We start from the raw sequence: 27,995 nt of genomic DNA on the forward strand, positions 1-27,995 counted from the left end.
ATTGAAGCCAAACCTTCCTGGAGAAACACGCAGTAAAAGTGCATACGATAGTACGTATTCTCACTGAGATATCAACAAGAATGTGATATTACTTACGAAAACTAGAAAGCAAAGTAACATATCTGTTGATGACATTTTCATAATGTATTTCCATGTGTTGGAATTCCTGTCAAAACTGTTCCAAGCAATTATCAGGGAATAAAAGAGGCTTGTATTCGTTTAAAAACTGCCTTTGAGGCACACGATTTCCACAATTTTCAAAAAACAATGGTCCTTGTTTCCAAGAAATGTTTGGTTGGCTTCAGTATTCCGTCACACCTGGGTACGCTTGGAAACGATGGTGGATAATATCCGTCTACGGAAACCACCATTTTTTTTTATTATTAACGGTGTTTGTGTGTACGATTGTCATGTGGGATGCTGTAAATTTTCAATGACGACGATTATTACTAATGGCAGACCACCAAAAAGAGGAACTCAGCGTGTGGAACAATAGTTAAAACGAGAAAGCGTGTTAAGCTCTTTTTTGGAATTGGAAGGAACTTGACGAACCGAGTCACAGGAAATGGACATTCTTTTTTTCCATTATTCAAGCAATGGTTACCTAAGAAGGTAATTTTTGAAAAATATGTTTTGATCCAAGATTCAATGCTCATGTTTTTCTGTACACAATACAACGATATATAATTTGATCATCTTAAAATAATCACATCATACAGCAATGATACACACAATTATTTAATAAATAAAAATAATATCAAATTATTTATAACAATAATGTTCACTTTGTATAAGTCAATATAAACAATGATATATGCTCACAACTTAATCTTTCAAGAATTCAGTGTAAAACAATGCATATTTTACTTCTGTTATTCTTTTTTGCTTATTTTGCAAATTTCATCTCTACGATTCTAGTTAAATATTTTATTTTTTATTATTACTTGTATCATATTGCATTCTACGCTAACGTTGTTTCTTGCTTTCTTTTAATAGTCAACTTACCATTTTTTATGCTGTGTTTTTCCTTCTCTCAAAGATTTTAAACCCACTGTAAACTAAGTGAAAAACAGTAACTGTCACAATTGGGTCAGAAAAAACTCTAATTTGTTCGATCTGTTCTTTTCAATTATTATTACGCTTAAAAATTATTTCTGTACTGTACGGTTATCTGTTATACTTGTGATTTCTTGATTTTGCAACATCTAGACCTAAATTTCTAGAAAATGTATTCTATGTGTGGATGTGGGTGTTAATCGAAATTTGTTTAAGTTATATGTTTATGCAGTTTGCTGCTGTATCTTTTTTTTCTAAATGTATGTGTGTTTGTGTTTATGGTTTTAGGTTAATCTTTTGTTTATCTAGTCGATTTTCTTATGTTAAGATTTCAATTTACTGCCTACACTTCGTAGCGGTGTAGGGAAAACAATAGAAACGACTTGCCTAGGGAGATGCACAATCAGGTTAGCTATCCAAGTATCTGAGGTTGTTTGACCAAACTGTGACAAACTTAGTCCGGTGGTAAGTACGAGAACAGGCGATACTTTTCACGGATATGAGGACGAACATCTTCTCTCTGAAATAACAGAAATAAAATACATTATTAGTTATTTAATGGTTACACACTACAAGCTTATTTACTAAATTCCATTTGCAATATTGTATGCTCGTAATTGAATTCAATTATGTTACAAATTTGCTTGACAACCTCAGATTTAGCCTTACGAGCACATTATCCGAGCAGAAAACGTTATCAAAATATTATCAGAATAATAACAAATCGAATTTTTGAAATTATATCAATAACATATATTGATACAGAATGGCAAGGATAAAATCCGATATCATATTTTGATATCATTTTGATAATTGAAAATAATAATAGTTGTATTCTATGAAACACTTGAGCTATCAAAACCGTATCTTAAATAGAAATGTTTTTTCGTTTAGCTAATCAAGTTTAAGTTGCAAATAGTTTATAAAGATTCATATTACAATACTAAAATAAAATAATTAGATATCAAATTTTAAACAAATTTTGTTATTTTTGTTCAGATATCAACTTCTTCTATATAAGGTACACTGGGGGAAGTGGAAAAGGAAAAATCGATAGTGCATGTTTGAATTAGTGTAAAACCAATTCTAATGATTTAAATGCGTTCAATCAAAATGGGCTATCAAAAGCAGTCAATTTTGCACCAACTGTGCGATAATTCATACCATTTTGGTCGCTTGAAATTTATGGAAATAGATTTTATAATTAGGAGTTGTTTTTCCACTTACCCTAGTGGAATGGGGTAAGTGGAAAACCCATGTTGCCTTGACCTTCAATAGTGATGAGTAGTTACATATAACTAAAATCAATACGATAATTGCTCTGAGTATCTTTGAGGAATAATTTCATTACCTTAACGGAAAAGATCCTCAAGGAATTCTCGTTATAGCTAGGGGAGGGCTGGTTTTGCCTATTCGAACACTAAGTGTACGTAAAGTCTATATGTTCGCCCCAAAGATGAACATTTTAAAGGAAAAATGGGACTGATAGGGTTATAAACTTATCAACTTAGTTTAACGAATTGAGATGATGTCTGTATGTGCGTATTTGTATGTATGTGTGTGCGCAAAGCACGTACACAATTATCAGCTATTCTTAAGCACTTGTTCTTAACAAATTTGTTCGCAAAAAAAATGCATTCAACGGTGAAACTTGTTAGGAATAAAAATTAATGTGAATTATACAATATATTTACCTATCAGTGCTATTTTTAACTTTCTTATATATTTTTTTTCATATGTAAAACATGTGAAAGGCATCAGTACCGATAGGTGGATTAATCAGGCATTTTCTCATTTATATGAGTCCAATCACCACTGGAATCACAATAATAACAAAGAAGGAACATATTAAGATTCACTGCTATCGAAATAAACCCTGGAGGGAAGACGAAAAATTGCGTAATTAGAACATTATCCACTTCCCCCGCAGTGTTTGATACCTGGGGTAAGTGTAAAATCTTTGAATTATTTGCTTTCTTGGTACAAACCACTACCAATTGAATGGGATTAGTTTAATTGTATTATAATGGTCCCCTGTGATATAAATTCACTTGAAAAAAGAACAATTCTCGGGTACTTTTTCAAAACGGCGTATGTCGCAAATTGTAAACAAACCCGTTTTCAACAGCATATGGCATCAAATTCATCTAAAAATGTGTATATCTTCAAAGCTACATGAAAATGTGTTTTTAAAAATGTAAATCAATTTTTTGCAAAACGGTGTAACATCATTGTTGAAAATATTGCACATACACCGCTTAGGAGAAAATGTACTTTAAAAAGTTTTTTCGAACAACTAAATAGTTTAAAACGTGCGTCTGCTTGTACTTTTTCATCACTGATTTCAAAATTATGCATGTTGCTTGAATATTTTGATTTTCGTTAAGAAAAACATTTTACGTTGTTTTTCTGCAGCAAATGTTGTTACGTCGTGTTGTAAGTGTTGCAATTTTTTTGTCGCATGTGCGTGAAACGTTTCAACTTGACGCAACATTTCGACGTATCAACAATGCAGCGTACGGAGCAGCGTAACATTTCGACGAAAGTAGCATGACCTCGGTCATGCTGACGTATCAAAACGACGTATGTGATTTATCTGTGGCAGAACGTTGTAACATATATTTTTATCAAAATAACTGAAATGTTCACACGCAGTGCAGATTTCAGAGTCAGTGACGATGAACCTTTTCATAATGTATCGTTGAGGTGTATTCAATTGCAATAAACATGATTAGTTTCTAAATAGGAATAAAAATGAAATCTGAAAACTTCCAAGCTCATTTTCTCAGCTTGATCAAAATGTTACATACGCCGATTTGAAAAAGTTCCCGAGAATTGGTGCAAATAAGAATTGATTTTATGAATGCAAATATCAATTTTTCGCGAAACCTATAATTACAGTTCAAGCGTTAACCGAGTTAGTGTATGTGTTATACAAATTTCAACATAGTATTAGTGTGAGCATCAAAGTATAACATTGCATAATGCTATGATGTGGTAAAAACTGTAAAGTATGTACAATTCCAATTTTTCGAGTCGATTTTTACACTTACCCCCTTTTTCCACTTCCCCCAGTGTACCTTAATAAAAATGAGTTGAGATTTCCTTCCTGATGATGTAACTCGCGAATGGGCGGACCGATTTGCAAGATTTTTTCCCTAATCGATTCGTTTTGGGATCCGCAAGGTTTGTATATGCAAAAGGTTGATGAATTTAACGGGGAAATGTAAAAAATCATTAGAATACAATTTTGGGTCAGCTGTTGAGGAAAACAAAACAAACGCACGGAAATTGATCTAGAGTGCGGTGCTGCAAATAGTTCATTGTGACATTTGCAACACCCCACAATAGGACAGCCCCATATAAAGGTTTGGCCAAAACTACCAAAATGCCAATTTTCGATTTGGGCGAGTAAAATGTGATGAATACACAGCTTATAACCTATATTTCTATAATCAGGACGGTTTTTATTTTTTGGATTTTTAGGGAGGGGTGGGGGCGTTCAAACTAGCCCCTCCTAGAAATGATATTTTTACGTTTTTTGGGAAAACGGATAGCTTTGCCATGTTTTCTTGTTATTCTTGTTATACTCAACGTATCCCCAGGCCGTGGCCAATCTACGTTGTATGACACTAGGCTATACGTTTACACTGCTGGCTTAAATTTTCAACGTGACGATTATTATATAGAACTCATGAAATCAATGTGAACTCGACTCGTGGAAAACTTATTCCAGGTTATCCGAGGCTTGTGATAGACCCTTTATCACAACGGACCTTTCCATCCACTGACTGGTAGGCTCGAGCGTCCCGTCCTGCTTCACACCCATAAGGGGTCCGAAACTGTTCAGTTTCAGGGTAGTAAACTTGTGAGAGAATAGAAGATAGAGGAGGAGAGTGTGGAGCGGCTTGTTGACCGCTTCCGGCTCTAGCGACTGCTATGGAACCTATTTATTAGAGAATTGTTTATAGAGATAGAAACGGTTGTGTTTATGTTCATGATAGATGTTTAGACAGTTCGGGATAGCTACGATCAAGATGAATACCGTGCTGTGCCCTTATTCCGTTCACCTAAGACAATGCGCTATGTCTAAAAGCTCTAAAAAACAGCCGTTTAGTATTTTGAAACTGCAATTTCGCTACATAGTATCATTTGCTATATACAATTGAAAATAAAATATGTTGGGATGCATTCATAGACTTAGGTTCGAATAGTGAGAACAAACTTGAGCAATTCTGTGGCCCTAATTCCAATCATCTGAAATGGCATTGTTCCTAACTCCGTTCATTCGTGTTCCTAATTCCAATCACCCGAAAAACATTTGATTTCTTGAAGATGCTAATACCAAGCATCATTTTTCTCACAAATCCATCTTTTCATTTATTATAATATTGCAAATAAAAAGCTTAAAATGTAATTTCCTTCCAAATTTAAAATACAATGAATGACATTTTCTTGGTATAGCCAAGTTGACCGTTTTTTCGTTTGTTTCACTTACCATTCGAGATATATTCAACATGAACATTGATGCTAGCTGCCCAGTTGCATTAGGTACCACAGAAAAGGACATATACGATTCCTTATCGGAGTTTTACACCTTATCCTCAACGTAATTTTGACTAGAGCCTGGATACTAGGCCTTGAATTCTGACCTGAACCTTCCAAAGCAATGTCTCTGTTTGTTTGGAATTGTTCGTACCTCTGTTTAGTTCAAATTGAATATTATTTAAAGTTCCGGTTCTTTAAAGTACCGGATAATCCTACTCCTACGAAGTATTAACGGATTTCGGTAAAACATAACCTTATTAGCAGCTCAGAGAGGGCAGTTTTTAAAATAGAAATTCGCCAAGAAATTTCCGGATAAAACTTATAAACAAGAAAGCCGCAATTATGGATTGTGCTGTTAAAAACTGTCCGTATTCTCCGGAAACCCTTTCTTAACATTGTTCAGCATTCACTTTATAAATCATCATTAAATCATTAACTGAAAAAACTGTATTTTCCCGGCACGAGTTGAAAAAGGTCCCATAACCTGTCGTTAACGGAATTCCTTTCGGTCTGCCTGCTTGCGGGATAGAATTTCATATGTTCACCATTCATATGGCTTCATGTACGATGTACCTTTTCTTGCTCATAGATTTTATTCTCAAACACAGAATTTTCCGAATCCATCCTCCAAACCCAATGAACGGAATAAGGAACGAGTAGATTTAGATGTACCCTTATTCCGGTCAAGATATTTTACACTTTTTAGCATTTTCTATCGGGAAAATACAGGCAACAATTTGGTAATACGCTATAATGTTACCTGTTTTGATTTGTTATGCTGCTGTGTTCGAAATCCTGGGCAAATTTTCACTTAAAAATGCTTAAATATTATGACAGACGTTCTTAGCAAGTGGGTTAATGAAAACAGTCAAAATGGCGCTGGTAGTGACGACCAACATATTTTGTTTAAATTTTCACTATTATTCGCTAAAAAACGCTGGTTTTCATTTCATTTCATGCATACATAACCATAGAAAAATACAAGGATATTTTTCTGTTGTTTTTAGACAAAAACTTTTTATTATTTATCATTTTGTCTTGCGTGAACGGAATTAGGCGCTGATTGGAATAAGGGCACAGCACGGTACACAGCTAGGTGTTGGAGTCTGCCCAATTTATGGTCGAGAAGAAGGCGGGGGTGAAAAATTCATTTTCGGTGCAAAACATAAACAAACCGGCTGGCTCTCCCATACTAAAATCCAAGATGGCTGAATCGTGAATTTGGCAGATTGGAACACTTAGTGATGTATTCATCTTAGCTACGATAGAGTTTGTTATAGCTTAGATGATTTATACTTATGGTAGAAGGGAAATGATTGAAATCCGTTTTCTGGTGATTGTCGAAGAAGCTATGTAGATTGATATGATAGAGGTACGTGCAGTTTTGGATTAGTATGATCACGTTGGTTTAAGTTTGGAAACATAAAATAGAAAAGGAGGGAGCACAAATACCTAACCATTTGACGCAAAAAAAATTAAAATAACTAAACTGAATTAAAATAAATCAATTAAATTTTACACTTTTGGGCGAACTTGAGTTAAAAATGTGTTCCAAGCGTGCCACCGAATTAAGTATATTACGAGTACTGATAACCTATGCTACTAATAAAGCTCGTGATTAAAAAATTGAGGTTGGCATTGTTATTGCTCATCAAAATATAATATATTCTCTCAAGTATGAAAACTGAATCCTAACTGTCTCGAAACTGCTTTTACCATACTGCCGCCCGAGCACAGCCTGCCACTGCCACTCATAGGCAATGTCCCTCCCACCGCCTTGACAGTCTCCAGAAGTATCTACCACAAAATTTGAGAAATAGAATGAATTATTAACATGTCCAGCCATTATATAAAATGATTTGTTCTAGCAAAGGCGTCATAGGTGCGGGAACGACATCGCCAGGGGACAGGGGACAACCATGCTCCACGACAGTGCAACAATGCACCGAACCGGGGACCTCCTAAACTGTTCTATGCAACGCAGAGTTTTACCCTCTCTTGCGTTATGTAATGCTGAAAATAAGCTCCTAATCATTTGATGACAAAAAATAAAAATAAAATAAAAACAATCAAATAAAATTAAAATATTCTAGGGGGAACTTGGCCGATACCCACTGCACTTTTCTTTTCCTTACCACAAACAATTACCATCATTTGTGATATTTCAACGGAATCTTATTGGGAACTCTGAAAAGGCAGACAATCAATGCAGTTAGATTGCCAGGTAATACGTGCACATCGTAGCACTGGTGATGCATCACAATCGTATATATACAGGAGTATATGCACTATATGATGACATTGACCGGAAAATTAGATAAGCATTTCCCCCCATTATTCTGGTAGTGTTTATACAAGTTATGTTATAATGAATCGAAATATTATTCTAAGAGCTTCCCTTATTTTGATGCGGTTAAAGAAGTACCGCAAAATGGGGCGAATAGAAACACTTCATACTATATTTAAGGTTACATAAAGAAAATTTCGATGTATAAAATCAATTGAGTTTTTCTTAAAAGTTGGGTGCTACCTTCCTTTGTTGTGTGTGTTGATGCTATTCGAAAACCAATGCTCCATGTATGTTTTGTTTAATTAATAGTTGCATGTTGGGGCTAATAGAAACACTTATAGGCAAACAAAGTTTTTTCGGTATTTTAATGGAAAAATAAATCGAATAATTATAAATAAAAACAATAATATGAATGCTTTATTATAACAAAGTAAAAGTAGCAGACAGGAGGCATATCAGCAAATATTATGGGAATTTGCTATTTGTTGTATATCATTCTTATAAAAGGATAGGTTATAGGTTATAGCATCATCTTTATCAACAATCAAATACGAAAGGGACTCGTTAAATTCTGCTGTATCAGGATCGTTAGAGGTACTTATCGAGGTTCCGGTGACACTTTGGCCTGGTAATGCTGTAATTTTTGTTCGTTTTTCTCTGGTGACAGATGTTTTTTTTTGGGTCCATACCGAGCATCACGCAAAAGGGAAATCAAACTTTCATCGAGCATTCGAGAGTCTGCTGGATTTGGTTCTTGGGGTTTTTGAACTCAGCTCGTACATTTTTCGATCCTTGCAATTTGATTTCATCCATCAGCTGTTTCAAAAGCTTTGGAAACTTGTCTTTTGGCAAAGACGATTCGTATTTACCTTGAGAAAGTTTCCATTTCTCAAGAATATTGCGCCAAGCAGTTTAAGGCGGACGGAAAAATGCCACATCCAATGGTTGAGTCAAATGAGTTGAATTGGCAGGAAGGAAAATCAAACTGATATCGTTATCAGAACATAACTCGATAACCTTTAGCGTCATACCGTGCTGTGCCCTTATTCCGTTCACCTAAGACAATGCACTATGTCTAAAAACTCTACTAAATAGCCGTTAAGTATTTTGAAGCTGCAATTTCGCTACATAGTGTCATTTTCAATATACAATTGAAAATAAAATATGTTGGGATGCATTCATAGACTTAGGTTCCAATAGTTTAAATAAACTTGAGCAATTGTGTGGTCCTAATTCCAATCATCTGAAATGGCATTGTTCCTAAATCCGTTCATTCGTGTTCCTAATTCCAATCACTCGAAAAACATTTAATTTCTTGGAGATGTTAATATCAGACATAATTTTTCTCACAAATGCATCTTTTCATTCATTATTATTGCAAATAAAAAACTTAAAATGTTATTTTCTTCCAAATTTAAAATACAATGAATGATATTTCCTTAGTTTAGCTAAATTGGTTGTTTTTTTCGTTTGTTTCTCTTACCATTCGAGTTCAACATGAAGATTAATGCTAGCTTACCAGCCCAGTAGCATTAGGTACCATAGATAAAGGCAGATACGATTCACTATCGGAGTTTCCCACTTTATCCTCAACGTAATTTTGACTTTGGGCTGGATACTAGGCCTTTAATTTTGGCCTGAATCTTCCCAAACAATGTCTCTATTTGTATGGAATTGTTCGTATAGCTGTTTCGTTCAAATTGAATATGTCTTTGTTCTTCGGAAGCCCTTTTTTAATATTGTTCACTTGACAATTCGCCAATTACTAACAACTGAAAAAAAAACTGCGTTTCTCCGGCATGAATTGAAAAACGTTCCCATAACCATTTTGCGTAGAGTTATGAACGGAGTTCCTTTCGGTCTGATAGCTTGCAGGATAGAATTTCTAAAGTTCATCATTCTGCATGGCTTCATTAATGTACGATGTACCTTTCCTAACTCATAGATTATATTCTCACGAATGGAATTTTCGGAATCCATCCTCCAGACCCATAGAACGGAATAAGGAACGAGTTGATTTAGATGTACCCTTATTCCGGTCAAGATATTTTTCACTTTTCAGCATTTTATATCGACAAAATACAGACAACGATTAGGTAATACACTGCAATGTTACCTGTTATATCTTGTTATGCAGTTTTGTTTCAAATTCAGAGCAAATTTTCACCTAAAAATGCCTAAATATTATGGTAGATGTTCTTAGCAAGTGGGTTAATGAAAACATTCAAAATGGCGCCTGTAGTGACGATCAACAAACTTTGTTGAAATTTTTACTATTTATCGCTCAAATGACGCTGCTTTTCATTTCATTTCATGCATATATAACCGAAGAAAAGTATAAAAATATGTTTCTGTTATTTTTATACAAAAATTCTTCATTATTTATTATTTTGTTTTGCGTGAACGGAATTAGTCGCTGATTGGAATAAGGGCACAGCACGGTATGTGATGCAAGATTATCTCCAATCAGAACTCGTTTTCCTTCTTGTTTCTTCAAATAAGGAATTGCAGTTGTCGACAACCAGTCTTCGAAGGAGGAACTTTCGAACCAACCGGATTTAGATCGGTTATATCTAGCATGTTGTGGTCCACCTTGAGTCCATGAAGTGAACAAATGAAGAGCTTTATAGAGAACATACGGAGGCAGTATGGTACCATCTCCTGCTGCGCTGAACATCACCGATACAGATGCTTTTGTACTGTTCATTACTCGCTCAGCATACTTGCAGCCACGTCTTGTAATAACTTTCTTTTTTCCCGGGTCATCACACAAGTTAGTTTCATCGTAGTTCACAATATTAGAAGATGGCACATCTCGGAGTTCTTGGTATAATCGACCAAAATAGTCTTCGATGATTTTGTGTGAAACAGCAGACCTTCTTCTTGGGGGAAATGCTTATCTAATCTTCCGGTCAATGTCATCATATAGTGCATATACTCCTGTATATATATGATTGTGATGCATCACCAGTGCTACGATGTGCACGTATTACCTGGCAATCTAACTGCATTGATTGTCTGCCTTTTCAGAATTCCCAATAATATTCCGTTGAAATATCACAAATGATGGTTAATTGTTTGTGCTAAGGGAAAGAAAAGTGCAGTGGGTATCGGCCAAGTTCCCCCTGGCGGTGCTAAAATGATAAGCGGGAACAATACCTAATTCCATTTAAGGTGATTATACAATCAAGCCATGTGGTGAATTTTAAATTCACCACACGGTTTTCTACTCCTATTGTCAAAAGTTCAAATCTAGCGTATTTAATTTTCGTACAATGCTGAAATTAAAGTCGATTGTTTAGCATGAGTAAGCAAACGATCCACGGATGTTTCACCCCCATTGGCGTTGTGGTTCTCTCAATTCGTGCTCTTAAAAAATAACTAGAAAAAGCACGTGGTTTCCAAGATGGCCGATTTGTGGCTTTGTTGTATAACCACCTTAAATCTTTTAGTATCATTAGTGATTAGCACGCGTTATTATTTTATGTGGGGGGCACGCATGGAACATATTTTTAAACGCGGGTGTCAGGCGGCTGACCCATGCTCGACCAAAATAGTAAAATTTAGCAAGAATATTTTAATTTTGTTTGATTATTTTTATTTTTGCCATCCAATGATTAGGAGCTTATTTTCAGCATCAAATAACGCAAGAGAGGGTAAAACCCTGCGTTGCATAGAACAGTTTAGGAGGTCCCCGATTCGGTGCATTGTTGCACTGTCGTGTGGGGCATGGTTGTCCCGTGTCGTTTATGGTGATGTCGTTCCCGCATCTATGACGCCTTTGCTTGAACAAATCATTTTATGTAATGGCGGGACATGTTAATAATTCATTCTAGTTCTCAAATATTTTGGTAGATACTTCTGGAGGCTGTCAAGGCATTGGAAGGGACCTTGCCTATGAGTGGCAGAGGCGGCTGTGCTCTGGGCGGCAGCATGGTGAAAGCAGTTTCTGGATAGTTAGGATTCAGTTTTCATACTTAAGAGAATATCTAGAATATTATGTTTTGATGAGCCAACCTCCATTTTTTAATCACGAGCTTTATTTAGTAGCATAGGTTATCAGTACTCGTAATATACGTAATATACTTAATTCGGTGGGCACGCTTGGTACACATTTTTAACTCAAGTTCGGTCAGTGTAAAATTTAATTGATTAATTTTAATTCAGTTTAATTATTTTAATCTTTCTACGTCAAATGGTTAGGTATTTGTTCACCCACCCCTCCTGCTCCCTCCTTTTCTATTTTATGTTTCCAAACTTAAACAAACATGATCATGCTAATCCCAAACTGCATGTACCTATATCATATCAATCTACATAGCTTTTTCGACAATCATCAGAAAACGGATTTCAATCATTTCCCTTCTACCATAAGTATAAATCATCTGAAAAGTTTCTAAGCTATAACAAACTCTATCGTTGCGATCCCGAACTGTCTGAACATCTATCATGTACATAAACACAACCGTTTCTATCTCTACAAACAATTCTCTAATAAATAGGTTCCATAGCAGTCGCTAGAGCCGGAAGCGGTCAACAAGCCGCTCCACATTCTCCTCCTCTATCTTCTATTCTCTCACAAGTTTACTACCCTGAAACTGAACTGTTTCGGACCCCCGTTGAGTATAACAAGAATAACAAGAATAACAAGAACAGCAGACCTTCTTCTTCTTCTTCTTCTTGGCATTACATCCCCACACTGGGACAGAGCCGCCTCGTAGCTTAGTGTTCATTAAGCACTTCCACAGTTATTAACTGCGAGGTTTCTAAGCCAGGTTATCATTTTTGCATTCGTATATCATGAGGCTAGCACGATGATACTTTTATGCCCAGGGAAGTCGAGACAATTTCCAATCCGAAAATTGCCTAGACCGGCACCGGGTATCGAACCCAGCCACCCTAAGCATGGTCTTGCTTTGTAGCCGCGCGTCTTACCGCACGGCTAAGGAGGGCCCCTGAAAGCTTTCAGTCAAAGACAGAGCTGATGAAATTGGTGTCCGGAAGACTCCGCCTCCCAACTCACACGAAGAACCAGAACAGCTACTGATCGCTGGCAGAAATGGCTCGTTAGGCTAGCTTATTCACAACTGGTGCCGAATGTGCATCCTGGATAAGAACTGGAAAGATGTTGATATCAGGAAATGGTAACTGATTTTTGTAGATGCGGCGATCCGGTGCGTTCGCTGTAACTCGAATCCTGGGTTCCAGAGATGACACAGATGATGATGATGACAGATAACAGCTTGGTGCCTCCTCTTCCGTAGTTTTATCATTTTCTCATTTTTTTTATTTTCTATTCCGGTTACATACTTGATCACCATAAACTAGATTACCGGACGCATCTCGTACCCAATCGTTTTCCCAGCATATGATTTCCTCCTCAGTATACACTGAATTGTTCAACTTCGTAACAGATTCCACAAGAGTGCTAAAAGGAATATGTAGAATCGTTTAGAGCGTCAATCAGTGATGATCAGTGAAATTCTTGCTATTATTCTTATTTTAGGGATCTCTCGTTATAAATACATAGGGTAACTGTACCAGTTTAGGCCATGTTCCTAATTTGGCCAGTTTCTCACATAACATCGAAAATAAAGCAATTTCCAAAAGTTTTATCAGCTGTAACTGGAGATATATCCCTTACGATTCTTCGCTGTTGAAAATGATCGATAGTTTTTAGAAAATATGAATTTTTCAGGGTAGGCCAAATTAGGCGCATAGGTGGTCAAAACCCCTACTAATAGACAAAATTGTAAAACAAATATCGCGCTAACAATACACCAGGCAATACCTTTTTTTAAGTTAGCCTTTGAAAATAGTCAAACAATAACTAAATGATCGAAACACCCAATGATTATGGGATGGGGTGTTTGGGTGCGACTCAAATGCTTATTGCCACGGTCCACGGACTCAAATGCAATAAAAATTATAGAATCTTGCAAGTTGATAAGAGACCGTACGCTAGTTACGTAAACACTCTTATGGAAGCACCATCGCATGAAAAAAAAATCTTACATAAGAGGAAGAGTGAAAAAAACATAGAAAAATTCCTTACGTTATAATTGAATGCCCCCTAAGGAAATATGTTGTTCTAAGGACCTGTTTCTTGTTTGTACTTACCATTTCTGCCAGCCGTTCCAAGAAGGGCAAAATCTTCATCAACTCCGTGTCGGTTTGATCCATAAACCAGCTCTCAATCGGAATACCATTCTCAAGTTGATATCTGAAGAAAAAAAAACAATTCAAAAGTTACAAATAGGTACCTACACATATTTTCGTCAATCCAAACATACCCGAATGCCTGTGGAGAATTGTCAATAATGATCGTCTTGGACAGATCTCGCCCTAGTATGGTCAAGTCTTTGATATAGTTGCCATTGACTAGTACACAATGCTCCCGAAATAAGCGATATCTGCAAGAATGATTAATGAATCAGTTAACACCGCAGGCTTGACTCAAACCTAATCAAATTACTTAATAAGCCGTCGTTCGGGATCCAACAAATTTAGCAACTTATCCGCATAAACCCGCTTGGAGGCAGTAAACAGGATAACTTCGAATATCTGCGAAACCTTCTCGAGAAACTCGCGGAAGAAAGGCCGCGTCCGCACGAAAACCGTGTATTTGCACTCCTGGAATAGCACCGGAAACTTGAAACTGGCATCCGACAGCTCCTGCAAGCTGCAATGCACCAGCGTTTCGTCGAGATCAAGCACTAGACTAAACTCCGGACTGGAGCGTGTCTTCAATGGCAGCGCGGGACACTTGGAACGCATCTCGCACGTCAACGGCGGTAGATGCTTTATGAACACATACGGATCGAAAGCTTCCAGTGTGACATGCTCATGCTGATTGTCGTTGGGCTCCTGAAAATATTTTAAGGAAAAATGGCAAATCAATAATCACTTTTTTCCTGAACGCCATCGACATAAAACTTACCTCGATCTCCATGCATTCGTCGGATTCAAGCTGCATCCCATTTTCACAATCATCGCCACACATTGGAATTGTTTCGTTGCACTCGATGTTGTGAATCAGGGATTCGTTTCCCACTTGTCCATCCACGTGTTGGCCACCAGACGACGAGTCGTTCATGCGAACACCGATCTCCGTCAGATAAGCACCACTAGAGCTGGGCCCGCCATCGTCGGAAGCGTTCATGCTTTGGAAATTGGTCAACGCTTTCAAGTTCTCGATTGCCGTCGGCTTTATCGAAAAGAGGAGCCCAGAGTCGTTCATCCCGGTTGACATATTATCAGAAAGCACCCGGTTGCAGTTGATATTGAGGCTAGAAATATCGCCGCAGCTCAACAATGCTTGAGTAAATAACGCACTGTACGGCAGGACATCAGTGTACTGACAAAGTTCGACTGAGTTTCTGTAGTGTTCGTCATCGAACATAGAGATCAAATCCGTAGCGGCAGCGTTCCGCATGTAACTACTGGAGGCTGGTTGATCGTCCGCCCCGGATACGGATGAGCAGCTGCTGTAGCCTGTTGGCTGGAAAGTGGAGGACAACGAGGAAGATGACGAGGATGATGATGAAGACGACGACGTCGAAGACAACGAAGATGCTGAAGATGGAAATGCAGAAATAATATTTGAGGCCACCGTTGCTAAATCATTGGTGGTGTCTGGAATCGTATCTGTTGTAGAGTCAACCTCTGGAACAACAATGTCCTGCAAAGTTGAGGGCGGAACAATCTCAAGCGGGCTCTTGAGACGCTTTCCGCTGGATCCCGAGGTCGATGGGTAACTTACATCGCAGCCTATTTCAGTTGTACTGTCACATTCGGTGATGCATTTGGATTTGAGTTGTTCCATTGATTGCGATTGAGTAATTGTTGACGGTTTACCCGAATCAAAGCTTATAACTCCAAATTGATTGATACAATCGTCGGGCGAACCGATTTCATCACTCTTCTTCGAGTATAAATTAGTGCTTTCATACTGATTCTTAAGACTGACGGTGGAATCGAACAGGGTGAGATCATTGCTATCTTGCCAGCAGTTTTCCTTGCAATCCTCCGAGATCGCCTCTTCGGGTCCACTCAACGTCGTCGATTTGCCGAGGATCCGCCGAGCTGCTTTCAGTGTGCGCTTCGGGCTAACCCGATTGCCGGAACGCGTTAAAGTACGTGTGGTGGCCCCAATGGTGGCACTGCCAACCGCCGGGTTTCGGCACCGGCTTCCGACCACGGCCGTCGGTAGCTGTAAGTGCGTAGTCCGGCGCGATCCAACCACCTCCGTGGGACTTCGTTTGAATTTTTGCTGTGACTTGACATGCCTTTTATTTTTGACGGTTATTCGAGAACTGCTCGAACGCAGCCTCCGATCCCGGGTTTCGCTGCGTAACCACATGATGCCTGCTGGAAAGAGAACAAAATAAGGTGCGTAAAATGGATTGAAAGTTACTCAAAAGTACAAAGGTTTCGTCAGACCTTCTCCCACATCATAATGCATTAAGTATACAATTTCAGGGCTGGTAGCGATCAATGCCACTCAAAAAAGTGACTTTAGTGACCAACACTGGCAAAAAAAGGGACCAAATAGTGACTTTCAACTGCAGAAAAAGTGACCAAATAGTGACTTTTAATTTCATTTGCAGTGACAAAAATTGACTTTTATATGAAGTTCAATCAAAGATATGTTACGGGTATCAACCACCCGACTTGGACATTAATTTATAATGTTCTGGAAACTCAGATGTGAATATGTAGGGTTCGTGCACCGGTAATAGTGGTATTAGTGACAGGTCTAAATTGTTTAATTCATAACAATTGATATGAATATATTTCCTGTGATGTAAATATATTGGCAGAAGCTGTTCTTGTCTACTTTACAGTAAGAATATTGTGATACTTCAAAATATTCTTTTCATTTCAAAATCGCTTCCTCCATTAACTGGTACATGGACAAGTAGTAATGGTACTAGCAAACTTCTGTTCCTATAATAGTGAATCCCATTGGTTTCTAATGGGATTCACTATTATAGGAACGCCTCAATAGTAAAGACTTCTTTAGTTTCTAAAGTCAAGTATGAGACACTGATCAAAGTTTACAAAGTGATGGAATTAGATGGAATAATTCGTCTTATGACAAGTGAAATCTGATGAGTTTGTTTTATTTTATCCTTTTTGGTACTGGGAAAGCTCTGCTTTGAGGCAAGTCATAATGTGCAATAATGTTTAATATGAATTCGAACTTATTCGGAAAATCTTCGCTTGTGTATGAAAATTGCACTTTTCTATGATAGAAATTTATTTAATGAATTTTAAGACATATAGGGGAACTGTTCCGATCTTCATCTCACTGTACATATATCCATCTCATCGCTAAACAAAGAAATACGGCACCAAATTCGTCGCTTCTTTTTGTCAACATGCGTGCTCACTGCTGAAAAAAATCACAAAAATAATAAGCAAACCAAATTCCTTTCCATTGCTTTGTTTTTGATGGGATGGAAATAGGAGCTATGAGATGAAGTGTCGAACCGTTCCCCTATTTATTGCCAAACACAAAGTGCTTAAATTTGAAACCCAAGAATAATTTTGAAACATAAAGATTTTTTTCGGGACTTTAAAAAGCTTCAATAAGAAGTTCGAGCTACCAACCAACAGATTCACTGTTTTTCTGGATGGAATATCCAAACATTATGGAGCTTCAAAAGCCTAATGGATCAGATGTCGAGAGACCGTTTATTTAGCTTTTTATGAAAACATTATGAAAAATAATCTTTCGATGGGGGATCCTTTACACGCTTATTTTTATTTCTGTAGCTCTTGCTGGGATTCGGCTGTGCGAATCTAGATAAAAGTTTGACAAATTGCAGAGATCCCGGTAAAAAATTAAGTTTGTACGTAAAAATATTCCGCCCCAAAAGTCCATTGCAGTATCAAGCAGAGTTGCAAATTCCTCCATTTCGATTTAAAAATAAATATTTTATTTAGCATAAGAGCAAGCCCACGCTAACTAATGGTTTTCCGAAACAACAGGAAATGTATCCAGTTCAATTGATAAAGTGTAGAGTTCAATAGTGTTTAGAAGAGATTTCAATACCAGCAGAGTCTGCTATTGGCTTTGTGAATATATTTAGATTCTCAATCCGCTGTGCCCATCTTACTTGCATTACTGCACCCAACCATAAACTGTGACACAAAACCCCTTCAATAATCTAATAAGAACAAAGAGATTCACAGCATATCTCAAGTCACGAAGAAGTTCCAAACAGCTTTCGGGTTCGGGTCAAAAATTACTAAGTGATATTTTTGTCTGAAAACAAAGTATCCATCGATGAAGTTTCAAATGAGACACATGGTCAAAAGTTTCAAAATAGTTAAAAATAGTGACTTTTTCCTAGAAAAAGTGACTTTAGTGACTTGAGCTCGAAAAAAGAGACTTTTTAGTGACCGACCCGAAAAAAGTGACCAAGTCACTAAAAAGTGACCCGCTACCAGGCCTGCATTTCAAATAGGTTTTTCAACGTAAAAAATAGGAATTTGTTAGGAGTTCGTTCGTTCTATTTAAAAAATCGCTGCCCAAAAAATACCATTACACCCCCGGAAATAAATATACGCCAGTGTTGATTTTCATACAAAGTGGCCATGTTTAAGGACTAAAATCTCGATTTCTAGCGAAAGAATAAAATCCAAATTAGAAAAAAAGAAAAAGAAATCGCCAAATGTTGAATACCGAAATATTACCCTTCCCACAGTCTGTCAAGTCTGTGTGTCTAAACCTGCCACAAGGTGAGATCAGAGCCAATGGTCAACTAATTCCTTGGTCGGATGATGTTCAGTACCTCGGTGCGTTCCTGGATCGGAAGCTAAACTTTTCGAAACATATATCCACGAGTATGAACAAATGCGACAAGCTTACCAAATCGTTATATCCTCTGGACAATCGTCGATCAAAATTACCTAGATGTACGTTCGAAATTGCTTTTGTGCAAATCAGTTTTTCGACCAACTTTGACTTACGCTTTTCAAGCGTGGCATACTTGCGCTCGTAGCTATCGGTTGAAAATCCAACAAAAGCAGAACAGTCTCCTCAAAACGATGATGAATCTGGACTTCCTACATCTTACTGATGACCTCCATGAACTTGCGGGTATTGAAAAAATCAACGACTGGTTATAACGGCTTCTACCCAAATTCCATCTTCGATGCGAAACATCTGAAAACCCCTTCCTCCAACCCACAGGACCGATTCGCCGATTTGGATCAATGTACGAGTGGTGCGCTTCATGACGCAGGGTTGTGCCAATGATGCGCAATACTCGCGATCTTATTGCGACTTCAAAAGCTATACATAATCGACTTTTTCAATTTCAATATATGTTTCTAGCTTAAAGCTTTATAACTCTTGCTAACGCGGTGTATTTCATTTTCTCCAAGTCCTAAATTAAGAGAAACTGACTTTAAGGGGTCCCGTGGCGTAGTTGGCTACACATTCGCCTTATAAGCGAATTGTCATGGGTTCGATTCCCAGCCCCTCCACCAAAACCTTTGTCAGTCGCCGGAAACGCAGTTCGTACGGTGGCGTTTTGGGAGACGCGCCTCACCGACACGGCTGCCTGATGACGACTAACAGAACTGTTCTTCTCGGAGGCATTCCTCCAACGTACCTCGATAAATGGCAACCGGACAAAGCAACGATCATTGGATACACCATACGGACAAATGTACACAATGGATTCACGATAAGATGAACTGGCAAAACGACAACAATAATGCGCGCTCGCTCCGGTCCACTTTGTTGCTCTGCTTTTTGTGATTCGGCCTTATGTGGTTTCGGCCTTTTGTGATACGGCCTTTTGTGCATTCGGCCTTTTGGGCATTCGGCCTTTTGCAGTTTGGCCTTTCGTGATTCGGCCTTTCGTAGACCCGTAATTTCGAGATGTGTGAGATTTTCGCGTTTTGCATTCCGTGTAATAAATGTTAAACAATACCAAGAACAAATTTGAATATGCGCTAAGCATCACAACCACCCTAAGCATGCAGCCACACCACACATAGTTCCGCTCACCATCAGTTGCAGGATCACGGAAAACTGGGCGGCCATTGGAGGGTGGAGTAGAAGGCGCCATGATGAGCGAAAGGCTTGGAGGGAAAATTTGCTTGGTCGAGGGTTCAGAAAGGATATACGCCATTGCTTGGAATAATTTCCAAAGCTATAACCAAACACGACAGACGTCTGAACAAACATCCAGTTTTAATAAACATCAAGTAGAAGGAAGTGAAGTGAAGCCTTGTGAGACAGTGAAAGCTCTGAAGCTGAAGAAGCCATCCAGGACCAGAACCCTAACCCCTTTCTAAACTAAAACGCTATCCACTTTCCCCGATGTGCTCGCAGGACCCCTTTTCATTTGTTGGTTTTACCTTGGGTGTTACCTGAGATTCTGAACCGTGTCACAAGTTCGGTAGTAAGATTCGAACTACCACTCCTGATCGAGAAGGTCCGAAGAATCCGTGAGCACCGCCATTTTGTGTGCAGGATCGTGACGCCGCCAAACCTATACGCGAGCAACTCGGTCAAGGAGCAGCTCAGCTGCGAAGGGACAAGCGAGCACTGCCAGCTTGGAGGAGAAACGGAGGAAAGGCGTGTGAAGGTGGTGAAACGGTGAAGGGGGCCCGACAACCATCGATCGTAACCAAAAGTGTGGAGAAGGTAGGAGGTAGACGGTTAAGGAAGTGGGAGAAGTGAAGGTTCCTGTCTGCTTAATAAAGTTGTTACACGGTATTCAGGTAGTGGTCGTGAAGAGTCAAGTGCGTATGCCGACCCTGAGGTGTTGAAGAGGGGAGTCTCATGTGTACCGAAGTGAGGGCTGCCCCATTAGTTACACATTCAATATCTAACACACGGTATACAATTTTGTATGCCGTGACCTAACCGTAGTCTTTACATTAATCTATGAGCTTCCCTGTAGATCGAAGCAATTTTTCGTGTCAAAAAAATCGTTTGTTTTATTTTAATTTACCTATAAAACAATAGACAAGTATCAGATTTTCCAAGAATTTACTATTCAGGATATTTCAAATCATGGACGAAATTAAAGTCACTAGATATAAAGTCTGGCGGAGTGACATCAGAGCGATTTTGTAATCAGAAAAAATCTTATTAGATTTTGGTAGCCCTTGAAAAAGTTCAAGCTCTCGTACGATTATTAGCTTTTATTATGTTGCTTTCACAAACCCAAAAACTTTTTCCACATTTTCGCAAAAATTACCTTTTTCATTGGACTATCTCAATACTCTCCATTGGTTCAAGCCCATTTGAAGCTTCATGCCATTTCGTTTGGTGACCTGTCAGTGTCTTAGCCAGACTTTATATCTAGTGACTTTAATGGAGACCTATGGAGACCCCTTTTTCATTCTTCAAAGTACGGAGTTTTTCATTCTGGAATTTGAAATATATGTGAAGTACAGAATATATACTATATAATAGCCCTGTTTGTCTGTCCGGTGACTAGCCAACCAGACGCAGTACGCGAGGAAATTCTCACAAAAAATAAAATATTTGGCACTTCAATTTTTTACTATCAGATGCAGAAAACAAAACCAGTGACAACCTTAGACAACCAGATACAGCATTGGTGAAAAAAATCACAGACAACAGACGTTGAAAATTTTGATTTTTTTTAATGCTATTTTATAAAAACACTTGCCACGGGCGCTACTGCGTCCACAAATAAACTAGTATAATATAATCGCTACTAAAGATCGATCGCATTATCGATTTCTAGTGGCACCACTAGTGTGCATCTTTCTCTGAAGAGTAAAGATACATTTAAGCTCTGAGACTTGACAGCATTTAAGCTGATCACAAAGTTATGCCTTTGCCTAGGTATTTGTGTAAACCTGAAACTGTAAACTACTTCTGCTGCCGATGAGAGCAATTGAAAACTAATTTTGATGTAGCTTTTTGATAACGAAACTTCTGAATTTCTCGACCGATTGTGACAATCAAACCCTCAAAACAATTGCTCAGAACTCTAGTTTCTGGAAAGGCCACTTGGGTCCGGGTATATTCCGGGGTGTACTGGGGTAGGTTTTTTGGCACCCGTGGGAACACATGTTTAACACTTCTATACGTCCACGTGGGACAGTCAAGCTTCATGATTTTGCAAAATAAAAGTTAATCCCAAGCTCTACATTCCAACTGGAACTTTGGCCTGTATTCTATTAGCATTTCCTCAGTTACAGGGTTGTTACAGAGATCGTGAAATATTTTCCGCGCCAAACCCGCGCCGACTAAAATCAAATCCGCGCCGTTTTCGCGCGACATCAGATCCATTTCGCGCCAAATACGCGCGACTTAGAACTAAATTCTAAGCAAATACGCGTCTTCTCTTCAAGTTTGTTTTTTTTTATAATATTCTTATTCTTCAATGATAATACATTCCAACAGGAATTTTAAATATAAGAAATATAATAAAAATAAATAAGAAATATCTTAAAAATATCAAGTTTTGCTGTTAACAAGAACAAACTAAAAGCTCAAGATATTGATAATTTCATGTTAATGGCAAAACCTGATATTTTTATGATATTTCGGTGCATTCTTTTGTTATTTTCGCTTGTTATTTTTACTCTTTTTTCAAACAAGTTCATATCATGTTTTGTTATCAATATCACAGCTTCTACCCGGGGAATTACAACCACTCTAGATGCACCTAGATGGCCCTATTCATTACTAGAAGTATTAAAGTGAACAAGAACTAAACAGCCGAAGCTATTTTAATAAACACCGCTTTTCAAATGAGATGATGGTTTTTGCATGTTTTGTTCCGTTATTGTCAGTTGATTTTTTGTTGATCGAACTTTGTAAAATTCGGCACAAGATACATTGATATATGTACAAAGAATGTTCAGGTCATATTTGATCATAATTGATTATAGATAAATTGGTAAACAATAACAAATCTGCCAAAACCGCAGTTTCTTCTGAATTATGCAACTTTGATGTAATTATTGATCATAAGACAAACTTGCGTATAGATTAAGGAATTTGACAAAGGAGCTCCGGTTTTAAACAAAACGTCGGTAAAACAATTATTTGAATTCGTATCAAGAAACAAATAATACAAATCTAACATGGTTGCTCAAACTCAAACTGATTTTCCAGCCAGAACACTAGAATTAAGCGTAAATTCCTTCGGAAATTTCTGAGGAATGTTTTCAGAATTTTCAGCAGAAATTACTTTGAGAATTCGGTAGAATAATTTACGTGAGCTTTGGAATTAAAATAGTCCGTTATTTGTGCTTATTGTCCTTCAAATTTGCAACAAGTTTCTCTAAGAGTTCAAGCATAAATTCCGACAAGACTTTTAGTGGAAATTAATTTGCAATTTTTTGACCATACTGGAATTTTAGCCAAAATCTCCGAGAATATCTGCGAAAACTTCTCCATGAATTCTTGCAGAAATTCATCCCAGGATAATCCTCCGAAAAGTTTGCACGAAAATTTTCTTGGAAATGTTCGCAGAAATCCAACAGCTCTCTGATCTGCTGCAGAAGTCGATCCATAATTGTACATACGAAAGCTCCCCTGGGAAATTATTCGGAAATTCATTTGGGAATTTTTTCGTAAGTTCAAGTAAATTCTTCAATAATAACCTGCGGAAAACCTTCAGAGCTCATTTGCGGAAATCTCTTCATGAATTCCTACGAAAATCGCTTTGAAAATTCTTGCAGAAATTGAAGGAATTCCGCGGAAGTTCCTCCAAAAACTTCTTTAAAATTTTTGGATTTTAAATGCTGCAAAAATCCTCATTAGGTTGTGGAAATTTATTTACAAACAAACCCCCATAGGGTTCTTGTGAATTTTTTTTCTTCGTTTTTTTGTTGATAATCCTGTGAAAATACCATCGGAGTTATCCAAAAATATCGTCAACAGCCTTCAGAAATAACTTTTGAGAATCATCTTCTAATTTTTGAACGACTTTCTGCGGAAGAACCTATTAAAATTAAGCATCTGCATCAAACCAAAGAAATTTTTTGTGTTTTCTATTGTTGTTTAAACCTTTATTCGTTCTGGATGAATGTCATGAAAGCAACATAAAATGTTCTAACACTATTAAAGAATTCCTGACGAAAAAACTTTTGATAAATGATAAGATATATCATGCTAAGTGGTTCATCGTAAAAGAAATAATCAGTCAGAAACTAACAAATAACTTGGAATTACAAAGAAATTGACAAGGTGAAATTGGGTGTTCATGTCCTTCAATAAACATGTTTTGCGATGTTTCAGTATGGATTAAAAATGGCAACAAGTGGCGTCCTTCTCTTCATAACATTTGCTTAAGAGTCTAATTCATGCCATTCAATAAGGGCTTGGACATATTAGAAAAATAAAATTAATAGCTTTCAAACGTAAGTTTTGTTCTCAACAACATTTGCTAGTTAAAATAAAGTCCATCTAGATAGACATAAAAATAATTCTCTAATAAATATCCTTTGATCTAGCATTTTATTTATTAATTTTTTCCTAAAACTAAATCCGCGTCAAATCCGCGCGAAATCTCAAAATCGTTATGTAAATCCGCGCCAAATCCGCGAAAATCGCGAAATCCGCGTACTCGTAACAACCCTGTAATTGAAAGCTGTGTGTGACAAGTACAATGGATACAGTATGCCCAGGGTGTCGAGAAAGTTTTCAACCCGAAAACATCCTATAATGAACCGAGAATCGAACTCGCAATCTCCGGATTGGCAATCCTACGCCTTTACTCGCAAGGCTATTGGAGACCCCTACCTGGTAATTGGTTTTAGTAATATGAATCGGTTCGATTAAACTTGTTAGTTCAAGACAAAATTTTCAAAACGACTTATCTGCTTTTGTAAACAAGGATTCAATCGACGATTTGACGAATCTGATAGTTCTCCCACGCAAACCAACACCACCAATAGGTAGGCGAAGGTTTCCGCTAACTGTTGATAGTGTTGGTTTGCGTGAGAGAGCTATCAGATTCGTCAAATCGTCGTTTGAATCTTTGTTTTCAAAAGCAGATAAGTCGTTTTGAAAATTTTGTCTTGAGTTTATCCTAGTCGAGCGAAATCTATCTTGGCAACAAGTTAAGACTTCGTTCAGGATGGAGATCTTTCCAGTCAGCCCTTTGCACCACTCAGGCTGTACAGGACCCATAGATAAAAAGTAAGTTAGTAAGTAAGGACAGATATTTATTCATACAACAACTATGAGAAATCTAATGTTTACTACTGATTTCTTGTAGTCTGTTCTAGACGTTACTACTCATGTCTTATTTACATGGTGTAAAATTATACACCTGCGTTACAGGGTGTTAAATAAAAATTTCAAAACTGGGGACCGTCACGAAATCATGTAAAATTTGCAACATTAAAAAGTCTTTCAATGGATTTTAAAGATCTATATATCAATCGATTTGCAAACTCTCCACCAATTTGCCAGTAGTATAGACGAATCCAAGTAAAAATACGAAAAAGACACACGAAGGTGTCAACTTTGACAGAAATGCTTATATTAAATTCTAGACGAAATGTAATTAAAATCTAATTGATGTAAGATATGGAAAAAGTTCCGAACTGTGTCATAGATACATTTTTGGAAAATAAACTAAAAAAAACCCTATAACTTCCTATAACTTCCGGTCCCATATTCCAATCTGACCAATTTTCAATAACAAACAATGGAACAGGATTCTCAGTCGAATGAAACTTGCTGCGAGTAATTCGGCCAATGAATAAAAGTGACAAGCAGATGATTTTCTTTGCAGATTATCACCTCAGAATGATGGTCGCATTGTTTCCTATCGTTCTGATGTGATAATCTACAATATTATAGTGATTCACTATATTTGACTTAAAATTCAAACCTATAGCTGCTTCAAAACTCAAAGAAATTAAACGAAAAATAACGGACAGTTATACCCTTTCTTGCGATTATTACAAAAAAAATAATATTATTAGGACCTTTAGGATACAGGTCGGACTCGATTATCCGGAGTATCGATTTTTATCACTCGGGATAATCGAATCAATAGGAAAAAAAATCAAATCTGCAATTGAATAACGAAAAACTTATGTTTTATCTTATTTGCAGTAGAGTAGTCAGGAAAACTCCTGATTAATCCACCTAGCGGTATCGGTGACTTTCCGCCAACAATTATGTAAATATATGATTAAAATTTTGTTATCGCTTAGTGCAAACTCCATTCGATTTTGGCAACATGTTCGGAACGTTTATGTTGCCAAAATCGAAAGGTTATTTTTTTCTTATGGTACATTTCTTCACTTATTGTGACAGTTCTTACGTGGATTTTGGGATCTAAGCGTTTGTACCGCAAAATTTTTCGGTTGAAAAGCAATTAAAAAAATTAAAATAAAAACAAGTTTTGCGTTGCCAAAATCGATTGGGGTTTGCATAAATTACTGCAATTAGCGCCGTTACTCCGTAACTAGTGGAGTTCAAACAACGAAGTGTTGGGCAAAGTTATACAAAGGTGAAATGTACCTACTAAATGATCACAACCATCATCCTTAATGATGACATCGTGCTGACCATCAACTTCTGATCCATCCTTCTGATTGGCGATTCGACTACGCATTGCTTGGATTCAATGACGAGAGGAGAGACAAGCCGATCACAAAATCCCGTTGCAAAAGATCATTCGTTGAAGAACTTGAAATCGGACAGCGGATGTCAAGGAAGGTTGTGCTTGATTTCCACTGTACTAACATTTTCACATGGAATGTTTTCAACTCGGCCACGTCTTTACAGCATGTTACATTACTTTGTAATAGTTATTGCATGTCAGTTTAAAAAAACGAAACAAAATTATTGGAGAGTCCGGGAACGATCACGCCTGGCTTTCGCCGTCATGAAGACAAAGTGAAAATGCTAGGAGCTTGTTTTCATCATGACCAGTGTCTCCACCCACGACCCACTTGACTCAGCTCATCTCGCGCTCTCTACTCAACATTTGCTTAGGAGGAACACCACTTTTCGCATCACGCTTTCTGCATTACATTGGCGCTTGCAAACAATAAACAAAAATAAATTTAATCACAAACACAACAGGTACATGTCGACATTTGTGGGGACAAGTTCAAGTTACTAACAATCTTGTTCACCGGTTAAAATCGGACAAACACTATTCTCTTATCCGGAACAAATCGCCGACTCAGTTTTCACCTGCCGAACCGGACGGACTTCAGGATTGGCTTGAAAAACAAATTTCGCCTTCGCGAGGCGCTTCGACGATATCGTCATGGTAAAAATAATTACATTATTTGCCTCGAATGGACCTTCACAGGACACTCACCTGCTCCAGCGGTAGATTTCCATTCGATTAAAACATTTTACAATTGGTTTTACACTTTATTCACGCACGAAAAATCACTTTTTCCGCACCGCCTTCGGATGCACCGAAATTTTCACTCTGTTTTGATTTTCTAAAATGGCTACGCTTTCTGACATCGCTACAAACACCGTCAAACGGGCGATGATGAATCGATATCGTACGATGGTGTTATTGTTGTGTTGGTGAGAGCGGCTTCTAACACACGGAAAATATTGAGGCGGCTGGATAGCGCGTGGCGTTGCGTAACGTGACGTCCAAATTTAAGGGCAAGGGCCTTTTCACAAGCCATTTTGCAAAATAAAAGACAGGGATCGTTCAAAATTACGTCCATCGTTTTTCGGCATTTTCAACCCCCCTCCCCCCCTCCTGTCACAAATAATTGACCCCCCCCCCCTCCCCCTGTACGTACATGTCTCATTTATATTTTAGCGATTACTGTGGTTTATCTTTTTCGTACACTATTTTCACAATAACATAGTGAGTTATGACCCTTACTAACAGTTTGAATGTTTTTAAAATGCAAGTTGTTTCTAAAATGCTTTCAGTATTTTTTTCTTGTGAACGGACGTCACATAAGACGAACCCCCCTCCCTCCCCCTGTCACAAACTGTCACAAAACTCTGACCCGCCTCCCCCCCTCAAACCTTGGACGTAATTTTTGAACGCTCCCACACTTCGGCACCAAGATTTTAAAAAAGGGCAAACAAAAGTTTCTTCTCACATTGTGAGACCACCCACGCCAAGGAGCTAGACTA

At 37.7% G+C, this 27,995-nt stretch overlaps 1 protein-coding gene across 3 annotated transcripts; it reads right to left on the reverse strand.

Annotated features, from left to right (window-relative positions):
• Positions 1 to 121: 121 nt before the first annotated feature.
• On the reverse strand, positions 122 to 27,360 carry LOC134211493 (serine-rich adhesin for platelets-like). Of its 3 annotated transcripts, XM_062688387.1 has the most exons (7): positions 27,202 to 27,360; positions 14,835 to 16,261; positions 14,370 to 14,761; positions 14,188 to 14,307; positions 14,015 to 14,117; positions 13,244 to 13,322; positions 122 to 1,576 (listed from the first exon to the last, which is right to left on the reverse strand). In XM_062688387.1, the coding sequence occupies exons 2-6, from the start codon at positions 16,254 to 16,256 to the stop codon at positions 13,275 to 13,277; spliced, it is 2,085 nt and encodes a 694-aa protein (XP_062544371.1). In that variant the 5' UTR covers positions 16,257 to 16,261; positions 27,202 to 27,360; the 3' UTR covers positions 122 to 1,576; positions 13,244 to 13,274. The 3 variants fall into 3 exon arrangements, with proteins under 3 accessions (XP_062544371.1, XP_062544369.1, XP_062544370.1); XM_062688385.1 differs by lacking the exon at positions 13,244 to 13,322; XM_062688386.1 differs by lacking the exon at positions 13,244 to 13,322 and having other exon boundaries at positions 14,835 to 16,264; positions 27,202 to 27,359.
• Between the last annotated feature and the right edge of the window lie 635 nt (positions 27,361 to 27,995).

This window comes from Armigeres subalbatus, chromosome 2 (genome assembly GCF_024139115.2).
Source record: "Armigeres subalbatus isolate Guangzhou_Male chromosome 2, GZ_Asu_2, whole genome shotgun sequence".
NCBI classification, from domain to species: domain Eukaryota; kingdom Metazoa; phylum Arthropoda; class Insecta; order Diptera; family Culicidae; genus Armigeres; species Armigeres subalbatus.

What these genes read in the sequence shown, in the direction of transcription:
- LOC134211493 (XM_062688385.1), bottom strand. Translation starts at nt 16,256, where the DNA reads ATGTGGTTACGCAGCGAAACCCGGGATCGGAGGCTGCGTTCGAGCAGT. An exon ending in ACGAATGCATGGAGATCGAG is followed by an intron (nt 14,762 to 14,834) that starts GTAAGTTTTATG and finishes AAATATTTTCAG; the next exon opens with GAGCCCAACGACAATCAGCA. An exon ending in AATTCTCCACAGGCATTCGG is followed by an intron (nt 14,118 to 14,187) that starts GTATGTTTGGAT and finishes TTTTTTCTTCAG; the next exon opens with ATATCAACTTGAGAATGGTA.